Source organism: Xenopus tropicalis, chromosome 6 (assembly GCF_000004195.4).
Source record: "Xenopus tropicalis strain Nigerian chromosome 6, UCB_Xtro_10.0, whole genome shotgun sequence".
NCBI lineage: Eukaryota > Metazoa > Chordata > Amphibia > Anura > Pipidae > Xenopus > Xenopus tropicalis.
Genome location: NC_030682.2, coordinates 127,732,632 through 127,743,986, shown reverse-complemented (window position 1 = coordinate 127,743,986; position 11,355 = coordinate 127,732,632). Strand labels below are relative to the sequence as shown.

The following is an 11,355-nucleotide window of genomic DNA, read 5'->3' as shown; positions in this document are numbered from 1 at the left end:
AATAGCGCACTGGGGAGAAGAACCACTAGCGCACTGGGGCGAATCACAGATTTTGGTGTATGGGGTGGGGTGCAACCAGGTTCATCGGAGACCCTTCGGGAAACATTTTAGGTAAGAAATAAAAAGGACACATTGCATATGTTCTTGGATATCGGTATATTTTTTAGTTCCTTGTCGAGTTTTTGGATCTACTTTCTGCTAGGGAACTGCAAGCCTAGCAAATATTTTGCTAGAGCCATGAGAACACCGCCTTATATAAAAGCAGTATGTATTTTGCTACCAGATGGCACAAAACTCTACAGACACAATGTACAGCCACAAACGGAGCAATAATTTGACCAATTAGAATTCAGCAGCTCTACTGCGCAAGCGCAATAAAGCAGCCAATTACCGTGCGGTTTGTATTTGCTACGTAATTGCGTCGAGTGGGCTTCTCACGTTAAACCGGAAGTTGATGAGGAGACGGGAAGGCGCTTGCTCGGTTTATTGCCCGGTAATTATACTGTTCATTTTCGTTTCTTAGAATGTAATATTGCTCATTGCTTGCGGTACGGGCAGTGACTGGTTGGCTCTGGGCTTGTGAAGTAGCAGGAGGGAGCTGAGTGTTTGTAACTAAGCCGGTGTTTTCTTATCTAGCCAATTAATCGGTACCTAATGTTGCAAAGAAATATGTGACCTCGGCCCACGGATTTAGAAGTTCACATTAATTGGCAGAGTCGCTGCTTGTTCCTGGCCCTAAACAGTTCTGGGCAGGAAAATTGGCACCAAAGTGGCATTCAATCCAGTGAACAAGTAACTAATGATTTAAATGGTTGGTGACTTTGGGTCACTGGGTTTAACCTATATATGTGCCCTCATTGCATGTGCCCTCATTGCATGTGCCCTCATTGCATGTGCCCTCATTGCATGTGCCCTCATTGCATGTGCCCTGTTCCGGCCTGGCAGGAAAACTGGCATCAAAGTTGGCCAGGGCTGCTGATTTCAATCTATATATGTTTAGGCAGTAATGCCTCTCATTGTTTGCATGTATTGTACATAATTCATAATCTTCTGTTGCAGGAATCTTTTTCCAGACCCAATATTTGCTATTTAGACTAGTCCTACACATCTTTAGCATGATAGTTATGAGACAGTATTCATTATGGTATAGTTTTTTAGATTAACCCTTTAAGTGCCAGCCGAATTCGTCATTTCAGTTCCCCCCAGTGCCAGACGTTTTGTTAACATTCTGTGCTCTCTCAATGTAGGGGCTTTTACTGGGGGCAGGGTTAAGTTTAGGTAGGCAAACTATATATTGTTTTTTTCAGGAGAACCTGAGCTTTCCAAATCTACCTGAGTTTTTGTGTATTTCCACTTCTGGAACAAGATTTAGAGCTTGAAATACAAAAAAAAAAAAGAAAAAATGCTATTTTTCATGATATAAGGATTTCTACCAGAAACACATTTTATTTTATGGACAAAAATTCAACTGATTTGGAAAGCCTCATGTCTCCCGAACGTGCCAATACCTGATATGTATAGTTTTATTGAGATTTCTGACTTCTATAGATCAAAAACTCCCAGCAGTAAATTACTAAATTTTCAAAGCATTACAGCAGAATACGGCACACTTTACATTCCAAAGCCAAAAATCCTGGAACATTAGGTTTACCCCAGGAAACCATACATTTTTGAAAACTACACATTCTGACGAATCCGAAATGGGTAACTATGTCTTCCAACTCCTAAGTACCAAACGGCAATGCTTTACTGAATTTAGCATTTTCTATAAAAAAATTATGAAAATTCTAAAAAATCACCTCAAATCTTCCATTTTCAAGCACCTTATCTCCCACATAACATTAGGTACGAAGAAAACACACCCTAAATATGAAAGCCAGGGGTCCACTGAACAGTTTGATGCCCATTGTGCATAGGATCACCGATGTATCTGGAATTTAGAGACCCCAAAAGGAAGTTAGTACATACAAATTGCCCAGGAGATCTCTTTAGCTACTGAAAATTCAACACATTTACTGCATTTTCTGTGGGGTAAAAACACAAAAAAATACATTGACCCCCCAAAACCATATATTTTTGGAAAGTACACATTCGGGCGAATTCAAAATTGGTACCCATGTCTTTCTACTCCAAACTACAGAGTCGCAGTGCTTTCCCAAAATTGCTAGTTTTGGTGAAATACCTGAAAAACACATCAAATCTTCCACTTTCAAGCACCTTATCTCCCACATAACATTAGCTACCAAGAAAACACACCCGAAATATGAAAGCCTAGGGTCCGCTGAACAGTTTGATGCCCATTGTGCATAGGATCAGCACTGTATCTGACATTTAGAGACCCCATAAGGACGTCAGTGCATAGAGATTGCCCCAGAGGTCTCTTTAGCTACTGAAAATTCAACACGTTTACTGCAATTTCTGTGGGGTAAAAACACAAAAAAATACATTGACCCCCCAAAACCATATATTTTTGGAAAGTACACATTCGGGCGAATTCAAAATTGGTACCCATGTCTTTCTACTCCAAACTATAGAGTCGCGGTGCTTTCCCAAAATTGCTAGTTTTGGTGAAATACCTGAAAAACACATCAAATCTTCCACTTTCAAGCACCTTATCTCTCACATAACATTAGCTACCAAGAAAACACACCCGAAATATGATAGCCTAGGGTCCGCTGAACAGTTTGATGCCCATTGTGCATAGGATCAGCACTGTATCTGGCATTTAGAGACCCCATAAGGACGTCAGTGCATAGAGATTGCCCCAGAGGTCTCTTTAGCTACTGAAAATTCAACACGTTTAGTGCATTTTCTGTGGGGTAAAAACACAAAAAAAATACATTGACCCCCCAAAACCATATATTTTTGGAAAGTACACATTCGGGCGAATTCAAAATTGGTACCCATGTCTTTCTACTCCAAACTACAGAGTCGCAGTGCTTTCCCAAAATTGCTAGTTTTGGTGAAATACCTGAAAAACACATCAAATCTTCCACTTTCAAGCACCTTATCTCCCACATAACATTAGCTACCAAGAAAACACACCCGAAATATGAAAGCCTAGGGTCCGCTGAACAGTTTGATGCCCATTGTGCATAGGATCAGCACTGTATCTGGCATTTAGAGACCCCATAAGGACGTCAGTGCATAGAGATTGCCCCAGAGGTCTCTTTAGCTACTGAAAATTCAACACGTTTACTGCATTTTCTGTGGGGTAAAAACACAAAAAAAATACATTGACCCCCCAAAACCATATATTTTTGGAAAGTACACATTCGGGCGAATTCAAAATTGGTACCCATGTCTTTCTACTCCAAACTACAGAGTCGCAGTGCTTTCCCAAAATTGCTAGTTTTGGTGAAATACCTGAAAAACACATCAAATCTTCCACTTTCAAGCACCTTATCTCCCACATAACATTAGCTACCAAGAAAACACACCCGAAATATGAAAGCCTAGGGTCCGCTGAACAGTTTGATGCCCATTGTGCATAGGATCAGCACTGTATCTGGCATTTAGAGACCCCATAAGGACGTCAGTGCATAGAGATTGCCCCAGAGGTCTCTTTAGCTACTGAAAATTCAACACGTTTACTGCATTTTCTGTGGGGTAAAAACACAAAAAAATACATTGACCCCCCAAAACCATATATTTTTGGAAAGTACACATTCGGGCGAATTCAAAATTGGTACCCATGTCTTTCTACTCCAAACTACAGAGTCGTAGTGCTTTCCCAAAATTGCTAGTTTTGGTGAAATACCTGAAAAACACATCAAATCTTCCACTTTCAAGCACCTTATCTCCCACATAACATTAGGTACCAAGAAAACACACCCTAAATATGAAAGCCAAGGGTCCGCTGAACAGTTTGATGCCCATTGTGCATAGGATCAGCACTGTATCTGGCATTTAGAGACCCCATAAGGAAGTTAGTGCATAGAGATTGCCCCAGAGGTCTCTTTAGCTACTGAAAATTCAACACGTTTACTGCATTTTCTGTGGGGTAAAAACACAAAAAAATACATTGACCCCCCAAAACCATATATTTTTGGAAAGTACACATTCGGGCGAATTCAAAATTGGTACCCATGTCTTTCTACTCCAAACTACAGAGTCGCAGTGCTTTCCCTAAATTGCTAATTTTGGTGAAATACCTGAAAATCACATCAAATCTTCCACTTTCAAGCACCATATCTCCCACATAACATTAGGTACCAAGAAAACACACCCTAAATATGAAAACCAAGGGTCCGCTGAACAGTTTGATGCCCATTGTGCATAGGATCACCGATGTATCTGGCATTTAGAGACCCCAAAAGGAAGTTAGTGCATACAAAGTGTATACACTGCAATATAAGCTACCGGCATGTGCATTATGCGGCATAAGACCCCCTAACAGTAAGGAGACCCTAGAAAACTATACATTTTCCGAAAGTACACAATCTGACAAAACAAAAATGGGTAAATACATCTTTCTACTGCAAACTACCAAACTACAAAGCTATGCTAAACAGAACGATTTTTTTGACATTTCTGAAAATTGTCACAAAGCTTGCATTTTACCCCATTATGTACCCCCACATTTTGTACCGTATCAACATGAAACATTCTAAATATGAACACCAGGGGTCTACTGAACAGTTTGATGCCCTATATGCATAGATTTACCAAACTATGTGGGGTACAGGGGCACCCAAGTAAAAATAGTGCATATGAATTTTCACATAAGATGCTTCGGCTCATGCAGTTTTTGCACCCGGTATGTGTATTATGTGCCATACGACTACCTAACAGTAAGGAGACCCTAGAAAACCATATATTTTCCGAAAGTACACATTCTGACAAAACAAAAATGGGTAAATACATCTTTCTACTACAAACTACCAAACTACAAAGCTATGCTAAACAGAACGGTTTTTATGACATTTCTGAAAATTGTCACAAAGCTTGCATTTTACCCCATTATGTACCCCCACATTTTGTACCGTATCAACATAAAACATTCTAAATAGGAACGCCAGGGGTCTACTGAATAGTTTGATGCCCTATATGCATAGATTTACCAAACTATGTGGGGTACAGGGGCACCCAAGTAAAAATAGTGCATATGAATTTTCACATAAGATGCTTCGGCTCATGCAGTTTTTGCACCCGGTATGTGTATTATGTGCCATACGACCACCTAACAGTAAGGAGACCCTAGAAAACCATATATTTTCCGAAAGTACACATTCTGACAAAACAAAAATGGGTAAATACATCTTTCTACTACAAACTACCAAATTACAAAGCTATGCTAAACAGAACTGTTTTTGTGACATTTCTGAAAATCGTCACAAAGCTTGCATGTTGCCCCATTATGTACCCCACATTTAGTAACGTACCAACATAAAACACTCTAAGTATGAACGCCACTAGTCTACTGAACAGTTTGATGCCCAATATGAATAGATTTACCAAACTATGTGGGGTACAGAGGATGCCAAATTGAAATACAGCAGACAAAATGTCCATGTGCAAAGACAAGTAACAAAGAACAATGTAAAAAGCAATACAATTGATAAAGATAAAAAAAAAATCACTAAAATCATTTTTTTTTTTTTGCCTAATAATATCTGCGGGCAGAATAACAGTTTGAGTATTTTGGCTAGAGCAAATAAGTTTTACAGACAAAGTCAAGCAAACAACAACTATGCATAACTGAAAATGCTATAAAATGGCTAAACATGCAGTAAAATACCCAAAAATCCACCAAAATCACAGAAAATGTAGTAGAAACACCAAAATAATACACAAAAGGTATTGCACAGTGCGGTTAGCGAATACACTATCCGCAATGGCAATAAAACATTTTTTTCAGGCAAGAATAAAAACGATGCGATTAGAAAAAAAAAAATAATTACAAAATTACATAAGTGTGTAAGTGTGTGTGTACATGTGTGTAAAATGTGTTTTGTGTGCATGTGTGCGAGTGTGCAACCAAGTGTGAGTTTTCTCTAAGTGCTGTAAGTGATAAATGTTTGAAAACCTCCCAAAAATGCATGTGTGTGTGTGTAAGTGTGAGTATAAGTGTGTATTAGTGTAATAAATGTGTGATTGTGTGTTTGTGTGTGTATTTGCCACTTACTTGAGGTCTAGGTGAGGATCTGGAGGAGAAAAACGATCTGGCACACCAGCAGCATCAGCTCATGTGAGGGGGCGGGGCAGGAAGCAGGGGGGCCAGAGGGGGAAGCTGCGGAAGGGAGAGGAGCTGCACAGAAAGCCACGAGGATGGCAGGTGAGTCCCATGGGGCCCCTGGGCGATCGCTACCCAGGGGCCACTCGTTCCCCACCTCTGACTGTTGTCTGGAGGCTGGGGAACGAGTGGGGAGCGAAGGAATGGCTTGAAAAGCCATTCCTCCGCTCCCAAAACCGGAAGTGCAGCAGGACGTAGAATCTACGTTCTGTGGCACTTTGGTCCTTTGATACACAGGACGTAGATTCTACGTCCTGTGGCACTAAAAAGGTTAAAGGGGTAGTTTGCCTTCAAATAAAATTTTAGTATGATAGGGTGGTACTTTGAGACATTTTTTTATTCCTCTATTATTATTTTTGTTTTTTTGGTGTTTCTTTAGCTGTTTATTCAGCAACTCTTCAGTTTGGAATTTTGCAGGCTATTTGGTTGCTAGGGTCCAGTATACCCTAGAAACCAGGCAGAGGTTTGAGAGACTGGAATATGAAGAGGAGAGGACCTGTATAGAAAGTTCAGTGATACAAAGTAATTAAATTGTAGCAAGCAATGGGAAGAGATGGATAATTCAAAACATATATTCAAATTGAGAGCAATTATATAATTAAGAAGAATAGGACATTCTAGAACTTGTTGATTTAAAAATGAACTACGCATGGTTTACAAAAATGGTCATCTGAAACTACTCCTGGTGACATCGCAAGGCCTTTGGTAAGAATTTAACCATGCCCAGTAAGCACTGGAGCCTGCAACATGCACCATGCCAACATTACAGAAAAAGGCATCTAGCACCATAAAGATGTTTTATTTCTTCTTAAAGGAACAGTAACACCAAAAAATTAAAGAGTTTTGTAAAGTAAAAGAAATATAATGTACTGTTGCCCTGCACTGGTAAAAGTTGTGTGTTTGCTACAGTAACACTACTATAGTTTATATAAATAAGCTGCTGTGTAGCCCGGGGGACAGCCATTCAAGCTGGAAAAAAGGAGAAAAGGCACAGGTTACATAGCAGATAACGGATAAGCTCTGTAGAATACAATAGTGTTTTATCTGTTATCTGCTATGTGCCTGTGCCTTTTCTCCTTTGAATGGCTGCCCCCATGGCTACACAGTTGCATTCTTTATATAAACCATAGTAGTGTTTCTGAGGCAAACACCCCAGTTGTACCAGTGCAGAGCAGCAGTACATTATATTGGAATTTCTTTTATACACTTGAATTTTTTGGTGTTACTGTTCTTTTAAGCAAGCTTTTCTATATGTGCTTAATAGACTGTTATTCTGGAATATGGTTTGCAGGAATTAACATGTTTTATATCTTTCTGTGTATGCAGGTTGTGCATTTTGTATGAAGGATGGAGACCATTGTTCGCTTAGAGGGTCTTCATGCTGATGCAGACTCTACAGACATTGAAGAATTTTTTAAGGGTTTCAACATTTCCGATATTCAGATTGTTCGTGGGGAACGTGGAGAAGCGTTTATTGTATTTGGATCAGATAACCATGCACGTGAAGCCATAAAAAAGACTGGCAGCTGGATAAAGAACAAAAGAATCCTTCTTACACTGAGTAACAAGACAGAAATGCTTTGTGCATTTGAGGTCTATAGAAAAAAGGTGGTACAAACTCTGGAAGCTGCAAAGCAACAAAGTAGAAAAAGAAAAGTAGATATGCTTTTAGCGCAACCTGGCAGTTTGTATGTATATTTATCTGGTATTTCCCAGGAAACGAAAGAAGCAGGTATCATAGATTTCTTTAAATCCTTAGCTGTAGAACAGATCATATTTTGTAAAGGTCGTGATGGCTCAAAAACTGGCAACGGTTTTGTTAAGTTTACCAATGTAGTACATGCTAATGAAGCACTCAAATTTAACAAATGCCTATTGGATAAGCAATGTTTAAGTGTTATAAGTGCCAGTGAAGAGCAGTGGGTCAATGCTGGTGGAACACTGGAGAAAACCTCTAAAATTAGGGAAGGTTTCACAAATGTGATTGCCTCCATGCATCAGCAGCAATTTTATATATACCTATTGAACCTGCCTCCCAAAGTTAAAAAAAGTGACATACGGGATCTCTTAGAGGATCCTCAATTAGAAGACTTTAACATTTCACTTTTAACAAGCTCTTCAAAAGGAGAGGGATTTGTGATGTTTAAAAATGAGTCACAGTATCAGGCAGCCCTTTTGGCTCATGGGAAACACTTGCATGACTATCGCATATCCATTCTTCCTATTTCCAAAAAGGTAATGTTGGATATAGCTGTCTCATACACCATTTCTTCGCTCCCAAAAGACATGTCTACCGTCCCATGTCCACAAAGGTGTGTTCATATGAAAAACCTGTCTCGTGGAGTCACAAAGCAACACATTCAGGAGTTCTTTGATGGATTTCCTATTGAAGAATATGATATATTCTTGAAATATGATAAAAGTGGTTACTTTTCTGGAGAAGCTCTGGTCCGATTTCCTACTGAAAAAGTGTCAGTCTGTGCTGCAAGACTAAACAAAGAGTGGTTTATGGGAACAGAAGTTTTATTGAACAATATCACAGAGGACCAGATAAAAGCCTTTATTGGGGATGCTTCACATGAGCCTACTTTTGCCAAGCATTAGTATAATTTCCATTGGATGCTTCTTTTCTGGACATTTTATTAGTACACTCAGGAATATGATACCTTCAGTAGGAATGTAAAGCATATGCCCACCTTTTTGAATTTGATGGGTAAGGTAATTACAGATGCAAAATTTGCTTAAGGTCCAGTCACCAACCAGATTGCTTCCAAACTGCAGAGCAGAAAATGTTATCTGCTGATTGGTTGCCATGGGTTAATAGAACCAGGGCACATATAGCACTTGTTATTACGTTACTCCCTTAATAGGGAAAATATTTGAGGATGAAAAATGAATATCCCTGGGTGCTAGTAATATACCAACTTCTTATCGTGAATTCCAATGTTTTGGTCGTATTGTTTAACTGAAACATTAAAAATCACTGTAATGTGGTTTTTTTTTTTTTTTTTTCCTCTTTTTGAAATCTTCAGTGCACAAATTAATTTGTATTCCAGTAAAATTTGATACAAGCAGATAAAACATAATTGGTGAAGATATGTGCATCTGACGATGCCCTTATCTTCCTCCTAATTCTTAGCATGTGCTGCTGGCGGTTATACTGTATATAAAGTAATCCACAATACAAGACCAAATCGATGGCAGCACAGAAACAAGTACATTCCCCATCAAGAGTGAATGATCGGCCCTGAGCATCAGCTACCCTGGCAGTTATAACTTTCAGCTATAAAGTTTTAAGTTAAATTATCTAAGTTGTGGACAACCTTGTAGTCATGGATCATAAATGTTACAGTTTAGTATATACTTTTTCAAGTGTTGTTTGCAGCTGTAAATCAATAACATGCTTATTTTTTTAAATTATTTTGTTATTGTTACCAAGTAAGTTTACACTAAATCATCCTTTTCATGAAAACTATTAATGCGGAACTGCCAAAAACCAGGGGGTTTGCCACTCTTGGTAATTTCACATATTCAAAGCAGGTGAAAAAATGAGATCACACTAAAGCTGTTGGAGCAACAGGTAGGATGAGAATGCCAGCAGTTTTCAGTATTAAGGGTCTCCAGAACTGTGAGGTATTGCTTACTGTTATAGGTTATTCAATGTGAAATATCAATGACATCTGCACCACGGATTACTTTTTGCCACTTTGCATTAGAAACCACATAAACCCACACAGATACTGCCTGATTGTTGATTCCCACTCTTACTGAGCAATAAACACAAACTGATTAGTCCAAGACCATAAGAACTGCAGATCTTAGGTGCACAAGTTTAGGCTAATGCCAGACGAGGCGTAGGGCGGAGATATTTTCGGCAAGTGGAAAAGCGCTTGCTGAAAATTCCACCCTACGCCTCCTACATGTGCCTGCACCCGAATGAATGAGATACGCTCGGGTGCAGGCATATGTAGCCGAAATAGGAATAAAAGAGCAAGACTTTCAAACTCTCGCATTTTTATGCTTATTTCCGTTATATGTGCCTGCACCCGAGCGTATTCTATTCATTCGGGTGCAGGCACAAGTAGGAGGCGTAGGGCGGAATTTTCGGCAAGCGTTTTTCTGCTTGCCGAAACTATCCACCCTACACCTCGTCTGGCATTAGCCTTAGTTTTACAGGCCACATTGGTAGAACTTGCTGGTATGGGTGTGTGTTAGCAGGTTAGGTTGCAGGTCTCAGTAAAGTGAAATTCACTCCTGGATGTAAAATGTAGATGGTCAGTTCTGGCTTGTGACTGTGGGTTGGGTTGCAGATAAAGGATCAGGTAGTGGGTCAGAGGTTCATAAGTTTGGACCCCCACAGCACTCTACTATTTGTCCCTTTATTCTAAAACCTGTAATATTTAATATATTTTTGTACTGCTGAAATCAGCAGTTAACCTCCTGTTCTGATTGCAATCTTTGTAAAATAATGTCCCTGCTGCTAGAGTGAAAGTGTTACCACAATTAATATTCTTTTATTCTAGCTGTCAGATGCCACATTTCAACAGTTTTAATTGTGTCTATAATTGTTCATTTTACACATTGTATATTGGGTTATTGCTCTGTGCACACTGGTTTGTGAGCTGATTGGTAAGCCAAGTAGATCTGGTAGTTTTTGAAATTGCCTTTATTTTGAATATTTATAATATACAATTTGTAGAATGTTGTATAAAGAAACAAGGAGATAAAGGCTTGATTTTTTTTTCTCAATAAATGCGTAAAAAAATGTATTCTGGATTTTTTTTTTTTTGTTCTCCCACACCCCCATGTACCTTCTACTTACATTAAATAACAGATTAAAGGAGCACTAAAAGCCCAGGTTTATATGTTGCTCATTTTGTTTATTCTAAGGCAGTACAGCTTTTTGTTTGTAGTGGGCTAATTATCTGTTCACATATTCATATTAAAATTATACCATACAAAGAAGACTGTAGAGCCCTTGAGCAGACTGGGAGCCATATGAAAATCCTTTGGAAGGTGACATCTGTCCCATTGGCCTCCAGCTGGACAGCCCTGTTATAAGGCATAGGGCTTTAGTAGCACTTTCGGTTGACAGTAGCCCTGTGTTTTGTCTCTCCCTT

At 39.1% G+C, this 11,355-nt stretch overlaps 1 protein-coding gene across 4 annotated transcripts; it reads left to right on the top strand.

The window, feature by feature from the left end:
- The first annotated feature begins 23 nt into the window (after positions 1-23).
- Positions 24-11,001, top strand: rbm12b.1 (RNA binding motif protein 12B gene 1). 4 transcript variants are annotated; one of them, NM_001045614.1, is given in 3 exon segments: positions 464-493; positions 7,562-10,023; positions 10,393-11,001. In NM_001045614.1, a coding segment is annotated over 1 exon segment (1,257 nt). In that variant the 5' UTR covers positions 464-493; positions 7,562-7,582; the 3' UTR covers positions 8,840-10,023; positions 10,393-11,001.
- Positions 11,002-11,355: the final 354 nt, after the last annotated feature.

Bases quoted from the DNA above. Each gene is read 5' to 3' on its own strand.
- rbm12b.1 (XM_031903418.1), top strand. From the start codon at position 7,583: ATGGAGACCATTGTTCGCTTAGAGGGTCTTCATGCTGATGCAGACTCT.